Source organism: Panthera pardus, unplaced genomic scaffold, assembly GCF_024362965.1.
Source record: "Panthera pardus isolate Hobbes unplaced genomic scaffold, ASM2436296v1 HiC_scaffold_20, whole genome shotgun sequence".
NCBI classification, from domain to species: Eukaryota; Metazoa; Chordata; class Mammalia; order Carnivora; family Felidae; genus Panthera; species Panthera pardus.
Window position 1 is genome coordinate 14,464,912 of NW_026526766.1, and position 14,977 is coordinate 14,479,888.

The window sequence follows — 14,977 nt, forward strand, 5'->3', positions numbered from 1 at the left end:
GCGTGAGAGATCACTCTATTAACATCTCATCCACAGTACTAGAAAAATATAGCAGACCTCCCTTTTTTATGGTCGATGTCCAGCACCAGAGCATCAACATAAGTCATGCTGAGATTCGATTACTGGGCAATTATTATGTGCAATCATATTGTGTCAATAACCTTCCGCATGATACACTACTACCCTACTCTAGATGCGGGTTTCCTATAAAAGCCTAACAAAAATCTTTTATTCACCTGCAGTGAGGTACACTTTCTATAAACAATTGTTTCCTTCAATCATTCTGGGGTGGGGGAGAAATAGATATCGATGAACGATTTTTAATACCCTATATCTTCAAATTAGAATTTTGAAGTCTTACTTATGCCTACAGAAAGGCAGAAAAGGAAAAACTTCCTTACTTCCTTGGACAAGCAGAGGCAAAACCCTGTCTTTTTGTCTCTGAACGCTATCCCATTTGGTATGGAACACCTTTAAAAATCAATTCAGCTACAGTTTAGTCTCTTTTTAAAAGATTTAGACATTTAACAACAACAAATGCCAATGACTTATTAATTTGTGATTCTTTTCTTTCTTTCTTTTAAAGATAGTGTTTTTAGAAGAAGCATCTCAACAGGAAAAGCTGGCCAAAGAATGGTGCTTCCGGCCGTGCGAAGTAAGAGAACTGAGCAACCAGTAAGTCATAGCCAACTTCTTCCCTTTGCTGTCAACTAGTGATGTCAACTAGTCTCAGACGATTAGACACCTGCCTGGAGACAGAGAGGCTTTGTTTTTTTTTTTTTTCCCTCTGGGGTGAGTTGAGAGGGGACTAGAGAACAGGGAGCTGTAGGGTGGAAACTTTGAGAACAGGAGTCTGCCATCATTAATTCATTCCTTTAGCAACCCTTTGTTGAGCTAACTGTGTGCAAGAACTAGGATCTGGAGCAGAAAATGGTCTATAAAGTCTTTGCCCTCGTGGGGTTTACAGCCCATGGGGCTCTCAGAGATGAAGCGGGTGCACAGACACAGAAGCACACCAGCGATAGGTTGTGATACCTTTTGTGAAGGAAATAAAGAGGAAGCGAGATAAACCACCAGGAGGAAGGGGATGGAGGTTTGGGGATCAGTAACTGACAGCACGGTTAGGGAAGACCTAATTCCAGCCACTTCTGTGTTATTGCCTGTTTCCTCTTTCTAGATTTTCTTGAGAATATATGTTGAGGAATGACTGACATTAAGATTCCTGCCTGTGTGCCTTTGGGATATGGGGTCAGAAACTGTGGGAGTGCACAAGCGGGAGAGAGGGAAGTCGGGAGGCCATAAGCAAGTGGTTCAGCAGTGGGAGGGTGAGGGGAAGGGCAAATACTTCTGTGGCCTTTTATATTCTTTTGTCCCTCTTTATGAGGCTGCTTTTGGAGGTAAGTCCATCAAACAAATGTAGATTCCGGTGGACCTGTAAGCACCACACACAGAGAAGTGGTAAGGTAAGACAAAATGTAAACTTTGGTGGAAGACTGAAGTCTTTGGAGAAAAAGAATATTTATTTATTTATTTATTTATTTATTTATTTATTTATTTATTTATTTTTAAATGTTTATTTTTGAGAGAGAGCATGAGGAAGGGCATGAGAAGGGGAAGGGCAGAGAGAGAGAGGGGAACAGAGGATCCAAAGCAGGCTATTTGCTGACAGCAGTGAGCCTGATGTGGGCTTGAACTCACAAACTGTGCCATCATGACCTGAGCCAAAGTCTGGCACTCAACTGACTGAGCCACCCAGGCACCCCAGAAAAATAATCTTTAAAATGCAAGGTAATTCTATTTTTAAAGTGTTTATTTATTTTGAGAGAGAGAGAGAGAGAGAGAGAGAGAGAGCTAGCAGGGGAGGGGCAGAGGGAGAGGGAGAGCGAGAATCCTAAGCAGGCTCCTTGCTGTCAGCGCAGAGCCCAAGGCAGGGCTTAATTCCACCAACTGTGAAATCACCACCTGAGCTGAAACCAAGAGTCAGATGCTTAACTGACTGAGCCACCCAGGTGCCCCAAAATACAAAGTAATTCTTATATCAAACACACGAGATACGTGCAGTTGAATTTCTTTAAGTCGCAATTTAAATGACACAGAAGATGATGTCTCTGACAGTGTGTTTATCAGACTTCCTGTGCCTACAGGTCTACCTCAGCACGATGTGGATTTTTTAAATGCAAATACTAACTGGAACACTCTGAGTGGTGCTTTCCTAGAAGTGGATCAGATTGTGGCTATGGGACCATAGAGAAATTGGCAGGGCCAGGATTAGGGTGAGGCAAGTGAGGTGTTCACCTTGGGCAAGGAATTTAAGGGTGGTGGGGAGGGCAAAAAAAAAAGTCAGTAATCAAGATAAGTAATAGTTTGGTGCAGTATTTTGAAAAATCAAAATTAATGCAAAGAATCCATGATGAACAAAATACCAAAATTTTAAATGAAGACAGAATGTTGTTGATAGTTTTATATGCCTGTGTTGTTGTGCAAGAAACAGTCATTTTCAAATGGCCTGGGCTCCCCAGGCCCATGGGACCATCACACCCCCTGCAGGGCAGGTTAATGAAGGTTGACAATGATGTACAAACAGATTGGGCAACTCAGACCCTTCTAGACAGTCATGTGTTTTGACTGTGGAGCTTTTATTAACGTTTTCCACTTGGTTAGAACATGGGTGGATGTTCTGGCAAGTGTATATCGGGGCAAACTTTGTTTTTTGTCCTCAGAGTCTAATACAGGCTGGCCAGCACCACAGGTTTGGAAGATGAAGTCGTTTGGTTTTTATCTGGGGAGGGGGGAGACACCGAGCTTTTCTAAGGGAATTAAGATAGTAAAATTGGAAAGAGGAAAGCTGAAAAGCAGAGGAAGAAGCTGAAAAGCTGAAAGCTGAAAAGAGAAGGAAGGAGAGCTGTTTCACCTTTTTCTGTTTCCACCTGTAAGCCTCATCTCTGCTGTGTCTGCAGCTTGACTTTCATTAGTTATGATTTAGCTGCAAGTGAGGTCTTCATGGAGAACCGAGTTCTAATCCTGACCAGGCCACCACTAACAAGATGCATGTCTGAAAACAAGCGTGTTGTGCCCAAGTTTCCTTTTGCTCTCTCTGTAAAATGATTAGTTGGGCTCAGTGACCTCTGATCTCATGAGCAGCTCTCACAGTCCACACTCACACATGCACCAATACCTGTGATACATACACGATACATATATAAGCAATATGTGAATATTGCTCATGTCAATATTTCTACTAATAAACATTAGTAGAAAGTGCTTCCTATTTCCCCAAAAGAATCGTTAGCTCTTCTGGATGAAAGTCACATGTAGGATGCAGTAAATCCCTGCTCTTCTGTCGCCTCTGAATTTGTTGTACCCTAAATTATCTCTTTTGCTTCTTTCGTCTCTGCTTTCTTAAAAACGTGCTCAACAAAACGTGACTTTCCCTCTCCTCCTACACTACCGTTCTTTCACTACCAAATATTTTTAAAGAGAGCTCTCCCTCTGCCCAGTACTTTCTCTAACAGTCATCTTCCATGTTCCTGTGTGTCTTTTCAGCACCTAGGACAGTAACTAAACCATTCTAGATATAAGGAGGGACTGAAGCCATGTGAAGTTGGGTGTCTCCCCCAACCACTGCATCGAAATGAGAGCACTCAGTCTTTCCTGAAACCACTCGCCCTTGCAGTTTTAACACTATTCCCTGTCCTGAAGTCCTTTCCTTTCATTGGTGCCCTTCATACCTCTTTCCTGGGTCTCCCTTTGTCCTCCTGACAAATCTGCACAGAAGGAGCATGGCCTTCTCTTCCTCATTCTTACTCCTTAAGTGGATGCTGCTGCTCAAGATTCAGTTTTGTTCTTTTTCCACAGAAGTCTCTGGCACCACCAACTTCTAGGGTTAGCAGCTCAGGGCAGACTCTCCAACGTGAATCCCATCTGTACATCTTCTGTGACCTCTTAACCCATGTTTCTGATGCTTTGGAGGTTACACTTGGACCCTAGGCTTCGTAACATCGCCCCTCCCTCAATGTGGAGTTTCCTCCTACATTCTCTGCCCTTTGTATCATATGTTCAGCATCGCATGCTCAAAAACTCTCTCTTGAACTCATTCCTCTCCTTTGCTTCCCAGACCTGATAAAATGTCAAGGTTTTTCTTTTGTATTCATCTTTTCCTTTTGTTCCTATCACCATAATCTTTATTTAGAAATGTGACGGTTGGGAGATGAAAGGAATCTCCCAACACATGCCTGGCACCACCAGATTTCTGTCCTAAACCTGTGGTTCAATATGTCACAGTTCTGCAAAAGAGAAGGAAAAAAATGTAACAAATACCATTTCAATCCCCTCTCTCTTGGGTACAGAATAACTAATACAAAATGTTTTTAATTTTATTTATTCTCAGAAAGAGAGAGAGTAAGTGGGGTAGAGTCAGAGAGAGAGGGGAGAGAGAGAATCCCAAGAAGGTTCTGCACTGTTAGTGCAGAGCCTGATGTGGGGCTCTAACTCACGAACTGTGAGATCATGACCTGAGCTGAAATCAAGAGTCAGATGCTTAACCAACTGAGCCACCCAGGCACCCCAGAATAACCAATACCAATTAATTCACTTAATTGACTCTTCAAGACTCTTTTTAAAGACACTTTTTTTTGACTGTTGTTGTTTTTGAAACATTTTTTATGTAGTAAAGTGCATAGATCTTAGGGATGTGAATTGATAAATTTTGATAAGCATATCTACATATGTAACCAACACACCAAGAAAGATATAAAACATTCCTATCAGCCTAGAAAGTTCCTTTGTGTCGTTTCCAGTCACTCTCCACCCCCTCATCCACTGTTTAATTTTTTTTCTATCACATACATCACTTCTGCTTGTTTTTGAATGTCGTATGGATGGAATAAACCAAGACGTCTTGTGTCTGGATTCTTCCATCCATCATAATGTTTTGAGATGCATCCATATTATTGTTTATATCAGTAGTTCTTTCTTTTTCATTGCCAAATAGTATTCCATTGTGTCAATATACAGCAGTTTGTTTATCTGTTTTCCTGTGATATTTGGATTGTTTCCAATTTGAGGCTAGTATACATAATGCTGCTATAAATATTTTTGTACCCTGTTTTTGATTTTTAAGCATATGTTTTATTTCACTTGGGTAAATCACTAGGAGTGAAATTGCTCACTAAGATCTTTTATATTATGACCAGATTTACTTCTCTTTTTCTCTCTAGCTGTCTCACAACACCCCCCCCCCCATACACACACAGATATCCTCACTCACCCCTAATCTGCTCAACCAGGTTATAATCTTTTTGGAGACAAGATGTCTTATTTCTTTTTGGACTTTCCAGAAGGCTTAGGAGAGTTTTTTTTTTTTTTTTTTAACGTATCACATACTTGGGAAATATTATTTGATTGAACGATTCAACTACATAAAGAAATCATACCACCATTTCACTGTGTGGTAGTGGAGACAGTAAAGGTCCCAAGGACTGGGTTATCCTGAGAGGTCAGTGACTCAGACCTGAGAGGAATCCCTAGTTCATCCTCCCTCTCTTCATGCCCCACATTGTAGACTCGCTTCCTGCTGCCTTCTTGCCATGCTAGCTGGTCACTGCTCTCCATTGCCAGAGTGCATTAAGAGTTCAGTCATACGGAGGGTAGTGACCAAGAGTAGTGAGTCTGCAGACCAAACTTCCTGGACTAGTTGAATGATCGCATTTTTTCCAAGCTACTCACATTTCCCGAGCTTCAGTTTTCTCTTGTGTAAATGAAGATAACAACACTACTTCGTAAGTTTGTTGTGAGCATTACATCATCATAACAACTACTGCTTTTTTTCTTTTTGAATGCTTTTTATTATCTAGGCGCCGTTTTAGCACATGCTAACAATCCTCATGTCAACCCTATGGTGCTACTGCTGTCTCCCTTTTACATAAGGGGAAACTGAGTCACAAAACACATCGATTATCCCACTGCTGATTTATGGCGGGGTCTGCATTCAAAATCAAGCAGACTGAGTTAAGAATGTATATATCGAATCCCTATAATCAGCCGCCTCCCACAAGTAGGATGATGCATGTAGGTGCGGTGCCCAGTGCCCAGTACATGCACCTTGTCAAAAAAATTCCCTGCTGCTACAACTGTCAGCAGTAGCGCTACCCATTCCTAGTTCCCACTGCTCTAAAAATGAGGCGTTTAAAAAATGTTTATTTATTTTTGAAAGAGACAGAGACACAGAGCGCGAGCAGGGAAGGGGCAGAGAGAGAGGGAGACCCAGAATCGGAAGCACGCTCGAGGCTCCGAGCTGTCAGCACAGAACCTGATGTGGGGCTTGAACCCACGAACTGCAAGATCATGACCTGAGCTGAAGTCACATGCTTAACCCACTGAGCCACCCAGGCGCCCCTGAAACTAAAGCATTTTATAGGCGGCCCTGGTTTTGTCTTCCACCTAGGTGGTATACATTTGAATTGGTAGAATAAGGAATTCTTTGTTATGTCAAGTTTTGAGCTTGAGTTCTTTATGTACATTAAAATGTAATTAGTATTTTCTCAGGGTGGTGGTGCATACTGTCTTCTAACAAATATCTGTTGGGATATGTTTAGACACTTAATAGACACCGGTGAACTGGATTTGTTCTTTAGAAAAGCCGTTAGTTTTGGTTTGTCTCGATTTTGTGGGGAATGCCTCTGAAAACTCTTTAAAAAAACATCTTTCCAGAAGTTTCTGTTGTAAGAATCAGTAGACATATGAAAATCAGTTGGAGGGCCAAGGTAACAGCAGGAGAGATCAGCAGCACCTGGAGAAGGGTTGATAGTCTTGTCTCTTAAGATTGCCTGCCCCTAACCAGCCTCAGTGTGCATTACTGCTTCTATTTCAGAACTCAGCCCCTACATCACATGGGAAAAAACTAGATTTCTTTCAGTCAGCCAAGGTCAGGTGACCACTGGGTCTAAAATTGTGGCCACTGTGTGTGTGTCATCATCAGTCATCCTTAGTGACTTGGGAGTAATTCCTCAGCAGGGCTCTAGATGTTTTCAAGACCTTCTTTCTCATCTTTGCTCGCCATCGATACCCTTCCAGTCGTGAGAACAAAGTCGTGAGGTGTCTTGGTCCACGGCTGCTTTGCTTCTACTCCGTGCTGTGCTTTTTCCCCTTTGTCATCTTTGGTTAACCTCACACCAGCCGTTTTAACAGAGGAGCCGTGTCTCTCCCAGCAGAGCCTTACTGTTGTTTCTTGATCTCTAGATAACAGGGGAATTTACAGCCCTCTGGTTGCATCAGCTCTAAACCTGTGTGGGGTGAACAATTAAATCATTGTTGACGGAAGATGTGATTTAAAGATATGGAAAATGACTGAAGATGGTATTAAAGTTCTTTTCCTCTCGTATTAATTTCCAGTGAGTTTTTCATGCCTGGGCTGGTTGATACGCACATCCATGCCGCTCAGTATTCTTTTGCTGGGAGTAATGTGGACCTGCCACTTTTGGACTGGCTGACCAAGTACACGTTTCCTGTAGAACACAAATTCCAGAACCTCGATTTTGCTGAAGAAATATATACCAGAGTTGTCGTAAGTATCTTGCTTGTGAGTAGTGGTGTGTTATGACTGAATCACCTGTAGAAGGGTCCATTTTGGGGGGCAAATTTTTTTAATGTGTATTCATTTTTGAGAGAGAGAGAGAGAGAGAGAGAGAGAGAGAGAGAGAGAGAGAGAGAGAATGCAAATGGCGGAGGGGCAGAGAGGGAGACACAGATTTCAAAGTAGGCTCCAGGCTCCGAGCTGTCAGCACAGAGTCCAGAGTCCAACACAGGGCTTGAATTCACGAACCGTGAGATCATGACCTGAGCCAAAGTCGGATGCTCAACCGGCTGAGCCATCCAGGTGCCCCGTCTTGGGGGCAAATTTTAATTATAAAATTAGCAGTTAAGGCTAGCATGGACTGTTGAGACTTTTTAAGGTTTTTTACAGCCCAAGGAGTTTGTGACCACCTCATCTACACAAGCTAACCCCTAGCAGAGAGACAACTTGAACCCCAAATTCCCAAATCCCTGATTGGGTGGCCTCTCTTTACTCTGTTACTTCTTGTGTTTTTGCATTACTAAATTTGAGTTTAATGCATATGTGTGTTCCCTTACTCCTGCCAATCCACAGTGCTGTTCTGGGGACCATATGGAATAGCTGTGTAACCTTTGGAAAGTTCCGTGACTCATTTTCCCCATCTGTAAAATAGAGATAGTGATAGTAACTATTTCATAGGATTGTTATGATAAGTTAGTATCGTGAGGTTCTTAGGATAGTGCCTGACACATGGTAAACACTCTATATGTTTGCTTTAAATACCCAAGGAAGTTTAAAATTAAAATTTCAAATTACAGTTAGAAGAATATCACATTATTTTAGTAGCTTCCAAATTGGGAGAAATCGGGTGCCCCCCCTATAGCAGGGCATGTGGGAACGTGATGAGCATTAACACCACTAGAGGGAACTATGGAGCTAGTTCAGTCATCGAGCAGCGCCTGTGGTGTATACCCGCCATATATTGGAGGCTCTGAAAATGTCCTTCCTTCCACTCTTTCAAAGAAGTCAGTTCCCTTCTTCTTATTCCAGCCCTATGCCAAATTCGCTCAGCAGCCAGAAACAGCTTCTGCAGTTGAGAATACCTTCTTCAGATCCCATCTTATCTGACCACTACCTCTTATCATTCAACACACTTAGCCTGAACATTCCTGCATTTTTGTTGGACCCGTCGATGGTTTTTCTTCTAAAGTGACGACTATGTGATGGCGACAATATTATCAGCGTTATGCGGTTACCCAGCCATTTTGCCATTTTCCTTGGTCTTGCGTCATTCAAGCCTTGAGGAGTAAAAGCAAGTGCTATCCTTTATACACTTGACTTGCTTAATTATAAATTCAGTGTAATTGTGGGTCTTATATATTCAGCTAGCATCCACATGACACCAGAAAAACTGAGAAGGACTAACACTGTGCATGAAGTTGCCATTGCATTGTGTTAATGAATCATGTTAACCACACCAAACCTTTTTATCCTCAAATTTTATTTATACTTCCCATTGTTCTAGAAAGGGTTTGAGATATCTTAAAATAACATAATGTACAATGGAAGCAAATGAGTCACAAGAGCATGGCAAAGGAAAAAGAGGGAGAAAAAAAAAACAAAATAAAACCGAGAGTTAAATGTATGCCATGGCCAGGGGTGGGGGAGGGGGATCCACGCATTCTTTAGAATTTATCACAATGAATTTAACTTAAAGCTGAATGAGTTAACTCAGTTCAATAACTTCACTTGAAGCTGAATGCTTTAAGTTTCTAACAGCTGATCCAGAGAGGGGAATCAGTTATGTAATTTACACAGTGTATAGGATAAAAAATAAAACATTGCTTAAGGTAAAGCATGTCTATTCCTTATACTGATTTCCTTAAAAATTAATTCCAATAATCTTTAATATAAATACATGCTATGTTGTCAAAATATATATTATTAAGGTGCTATAGTATAAAAAACCAGACACATCTGTGTTTTATGTTTTAGACAGAGTATCTAGAACCATATATCCTTCAGACAGTATTCTATAAATATTATTTCTTATATCAGAGAGTTAAGTATTTGATGTCAGTGACTTCAAAATAGATTTTATTCTTTTTTTATTTTTTTTTTAAATTTTTTTTTCACGTTTATTTATTTTTGAGACAGAGAGAGACAGAGCATGAATGGGGGAGGGTCAGAGAGAGGGAGACACAGAATCTGAAACAGGCTCCAGGCTCTGAGCTGTCAGCACAGAGCCCGACTCGGGGCTCGAACTCACGAACTGTGAGATCGTGACCTGAGCTGAAGTCAGCCGCTTAACCAACTGAGCCACCCAGGCGCCCCAAATAGATTTTATTCTTGACAAATATTTGCATTGCATATGTCCTATGTTTCTGATTGGGAGCAAGCAGGCCCACACACTTTAACAGTTGGATGAGCTGATGGTATGATTGAAATCTGTTCAAGTTGAGATGTGTTAAGTAGAACCTGTCCCTAGGCTGAAGACTGCCCATGGCAGTGCAAAGGGATGCTAAGGCAGTACTTACGATTAGAGGGAAGCCATTTTTGTTTGTTTGTGTTATTTTCTCCCACAGAAAACCTAGATCTATACATCAACAAATGGGCAATCCAGACCCCAGAGTTTTGCACCATAGATGACAGTGGTGCAAATTTCATTTCATTTCATCTGCAAATAATTTAAAAAAATTTTTTTAACGTTTATTTTATTTTTGAGAGAGAGAGAGAGACAGAGCCCAAGCGGTGGAGGGGCAGAAAGAGGGAGACACAGAATCTGAAGCAGGCTCAGCAGAGAGCCCAACGCAGAGCTTGCTTGAACTCATAAACCATGAGATCGTGACCTGAGCTGAAATTGGATGCTCAACTGACTGAGCCACTCAGGCGCTCCAATCCGCAAATGATTTAAAGTATATATTAGCAAGCCTCTTCTGAGATTATACGGAAAAAAAATCCCAGTAAAGCAAGCCTAGATTTTCTACCTTTAACCACTGCAACCTGGGTGAGAGATTACAGTTTTAAATTGGACTGGAATGAACTAAAAAGACTAGAAAGAGTTCAGTAATCTATATATTATACAGCCTGTAATCAAGGGATTGGAGGTGAGATCCTTGGTAAATGGACCACGATAAACTAGTTGCAAATATTGTGGATAATAGAAAGAATATGCTTACTCTTTGGGTTTGTCCAAGATTCAGCTAATGAATCCAAACAATTCCAAAGTGGTATCAAATCATTAAAGTACAAGGTGAAAAGAAAGGGAACGGGTCACTCTTCCCCCCTATTTTAGCACACTGGAAATGCAAATCATCTAATCTGTTAAGAGGCCATTGCTGCAAGCCTTGAAGTTGGTAGTCATCCTAAGTTTGGAGTCTGTTTTGAGCTCAAAAATCTTAGCCTCAAGAACTGAAGGCTGAGGAAAGACTGAAAACACAGGCCACAGTCTGATGTTATTCTTGATAGAGTCTTGTAAATGGGAAAAATACAAACTCGTCACTAATGGAAGAGCCCCCTTGAAAGCTTATGAGGAACCAGGGCAGAATGGAGTCTGGGATGCCCAAATATAGAACAAATGAAGAAGGAAAGCAGCTGTATTTTAGAGGGCCTCTTCAGTAAGTTTTAAAGCCGGATTCTTATTTCTTTCAATTACATAAGCCACTCCCATGTGGCTGGTTTGTTCAATGGGCTGGACTCCGTGGGAACCGGCAGGAGTAGTAGCGTGGGCGGTCTTTGCATCGTCCTCTTCCCTCCTGCCTTTTCTTATTTTGCTTTGCGGACTCTCCCTGTCCTGTTCCTTAACTATAATTCGGGCAGATTCTTGAACATTCCGGTTTGATCCAGTCCAATTTGAAACTGCAGTTTCTCACCCAGTGAAAGCTTCCCCCCCTTCCCCCCCCACCCCCACCCCCGAGTCAGAGGAAGGACTTGTCGGCGCCTGTGCGGTGCTTCCATCGTCCTTCTTGCTAATGAGCCAACAATTTTGATTTCATCTTCAAGCCAAATTTTTAGAAAAGGGTGAGAAATTTTGAGAATTTAGAAAATGTTAGATTACACTTCTGTTTTCGTTTTGAGTTTCATTTTATTCTGGTTAGGGTGTGCAACTCATGTGATTATTTTTCTCAGGAATTAGTTCACTTTATTTTATGACCCAACAAAAGGTCAATTTTTTTTATGATTATTCTGCCCATTTTTTATTTTATTTTATTTTTTAAAGTTTATTTATTCTGAGAGAGAGAGAGAGAGAGAGTGAGAAAGAGAGAGAGAGAGTGAAGGAGAGGCAGAGAGAGAGAGAGAGAGAGAGAATCCCAAGCAGGCTCCATACTGTCAGCAAGGAGCCTGACACAGGGCCTGAACTCACAAACTGCGAGGTCATGACCCAAGTCAAAGACAATTAACTGACTGAGCCATCCAGGTGCCCCCTGCCCATTTTTTAAAAGAGTGTGGGTTCTCTGTCAACATGACATTTTAACGTCTCTGTAAGATTGAGTTGTTAAGAGTGTTAGACAAGTCTTCTATCATTTTTCAATATATTCTTCCATATAAGAAGACAAGAGTATTGTATGTACTGTCCCTTCTTCGTCTCCCCCTTCCCACCACATCTTATGTTCTATCATCTGAGGTTTTGATTTCAGTTTTTTTTCACTATCTACACTTAATTTAAAATAAGCTTTAGCTTACAGGGTGGCTGGGTGGCTCAGTTGGCTAAGCATCTGACTTCAGCTCAGGTCATGATCTCACAGTTTGTGGGTTCGAGCCCCGTGTTGCGCTCTGTGCTGACAGCTCGGAGCCTGGAGCCTGCTTCGGATTCTGTATCTCCCTCTCTCTGCTCCTCTCCCGCTCATGATCTGTCTTTCTCTAAAAAATAAATGAACATTAAACAAATTTTTTAAATAAGCTTCAGCTTTTAAGTTTAATATTTTAAAATTTAATTCCACTTTATTTTTCAACATCTGTACTTAATTTAACAGTGTGCTTGCTTTTTCTTGTGCTTCTTGGATCCCTGTCTTCCTTTTGTATTCGTGTTTCATTTTCTTGAAGAATTAGCTTCTGATAATCATTTCCAATAAGGTGGGTGATAAGCCTTCCAAATCCTTGAATTACTAAAAATGGTTTTACTTTGTTATGACTCTTGAATGATGCACTTTAGCTGTGGAGAGAATTCTATTTAAAATGATTTTCCCACCAGCATCTAATGGGCTGGAGTCAATCTGACATGTATTCCTTTCTGGCTAATTTGCTGGCCTTCAAGATTTTCTTTTCATTCTTGATGTTCTGAGATCTCACTTATAGATCTCTTTTTCAGTTCATTCTCTTTAATATGTAGTTCTTTCAATATGAGAACTCCTGTCTCTCTTCCATTCTGGGATATTTCTCCCCCCCGCCCCCACCTCTCCCCTCTCTTCCCCCCATATATGCTTCCCTCCAGTCTACACTTAGCTTGTGATGAGCCCTGTTAGAAAAATAATGAAATATCTTCATATACTTTCATGTCTCTTTTGTGCTATGTTCATAGAGAATGCTGTGGCCCAAGTTTGCAAATCATTAATTCACTCTTACCGTTCTAATGGTCCATTTCTCTTTCAAGGGTAAAATGTCCTCTGCTATCCATCTAAGGATGCTGATTTTAGTTCATTTTATGTCTCTTGTTGCTTAGTAATTCTGCTACCTCAGGTATTCATTCAACAAACATTTGATGAGCACACACTCAAATTCAGGCGCTTTTCTGGTTGCTAGAGATTGAATTCAATGTCTCTGTCAAGATACTACCCTTTCTCCTGGATTTGTGAATCTGATAGAGAGTTTATCCTTATCTGTAGCTGACAGGCTCTAAACATCTCTGGCAGTCAAACACATTTTATTTCATATGCAAAGTGTCTTAATTTGAAAAGATTGACGTAAAAATCCAGATTTCCCAATTCTCTCAACTTTTGGGACTAACTGATGTCACTGGGCTCTCACTTGTTGTTTTTCAACATTTGGCTGAAGCTGAGTAGAGGGTGTTAAAATATGGCATATTCTTCCCTATTATCTTAAGTGCAAAATATTTTTCCCCCTGAGAGATTCGTTTTTAATTTATCCTACAACCCTTTTATTGACTTTCAAAATTCATTTATAAAATCTTTAGTGTTGGAGAGCCCTTGTTCTCTCATTTTCATAGCATTCTGTTCTTGTTTTGTGGATGCAATATATTCTTTTATTTCATTGAGAATGTTAATCATAGATATTTATTTATTTACTTATTTAATTTTAATTTTTTTTTTGAGAGAGAGAGAGTGCACAAGTAGGGGAGGGGCAGAGAGAGTGGAAGACAGACTCTGAAGCAGGCTCCTGGATATGAGCTGTCCTCAGAGGGCTTGAACTCATGACCTGAGCCAAGTTGGACGCTTAACTGACTGAGCCACCCAGACGCTCCTTATTTATTTTTTTAAAGTTTATTTATTTATTTTGAGAGAGAGAGGGAGTGTGTGAGTGGAGGGGGTGGGTCAGAGAGAGGGGGAGAGAGAGAATCCCAAGCAGGGTTTATGCTGTCAGCACAGAGCCCAACATGGGGCTCCATATCACCAACCGTGAGATCATGACTTGAGCCGAAATCAAGAGTCAGATGCTCAATGGACTGAGCCATCCAGGCACCCTAGATTTTTTTTTTAAATCAAACTTTATTCTGACCTTATAAATTGCCTCTTTTCTCTGAGATTTTTTCCCAGGTTCTTTGCTCTTTCTTCTCTTTTTTTAGAGTAGCTTTCCTCAAGTATCTATTGAACCTCAAACATACATTCCATATTTAAGTGTGACACTCAAAGATGCTGATTGGGAGTCTGGATGGGAAGTAGCACTTGTTGACTGGTGAACTTTATTGTAGGATGGACAGTGAAGGCAATGAATGGCCCTTCCAACTGTGGGCCCCAAATGCCATTGTGAGGATATCTTTTTTCTAGAACCATTCATCTTCTCTAGGAAAGAGTCATCAGTCCTGCCAGGAGTGATGGGAGTTGCATATGTGACGTTTTGGGGGGTGATGACCAAGGATCCCATGATCCTTGGGTCAGCCAGATTATCCACTTAAAACTCTTCAGTCGGCCATACTTTGCAGTATTGGATGTCTAGTCTTCAAATACTACACAGTTTCTGCAAGAGTAAATATCTCCTGCAGGATCAGGTTGGGTGGGTGGCTGATTTCAACAAGTGGGAGAAGGGTCCTGCCAGGGTTTAATCTTTTGTATACAGACTATCGGCCAATTCTCTCTTAACAGCTCCATGCTTCTTTCTCTCCTTCCAAAGTCACCTCCACGTTCTCATCCTTGTTTTTTTTTTTTTTCTTTTTTGTCTAGGAAGATATAGAAATGTTTCCTCTGCTCATGTCTATTTCTTGTGTGTTAATAAATTTTACTGTTAGTTTAGTGGAAATTTGCTAAGGAAGGGAGA

General features: G+C 41.0%; 1 protein-coding gene across 5 annotated transcripts in view; it reads left to right on the forward strand.

Moving 5' to 3' along the window:
- The window catches only part of GDA (guanine deaminase), a 104,870-nt gene that overhangs the window by 59,605 nt on the left and 30,288 nt on the right, over positions 1 to 14,977 (forward strand). For 4 of the 5 annotated variants that reach the window (XM_053907808.1, XM_019463607.2, XM_019463606.2 and 1 more), the window contains exons 2-3: positions 587 to 675; positions 7,390 to 7,561. In XM_053907808.1, coding sequence (XP_053763783.1) covers positions 587 to 675; positions 7,390 to 7,561 — 261 coding nt within the window. The remainder of the gene's footprint in view (positions 1 to 586; positions 676 to 7,389; positions 7,562 to 14,977) is intronic. The other variant, XM_019463605.2, reaches the window with a different exon arrangement.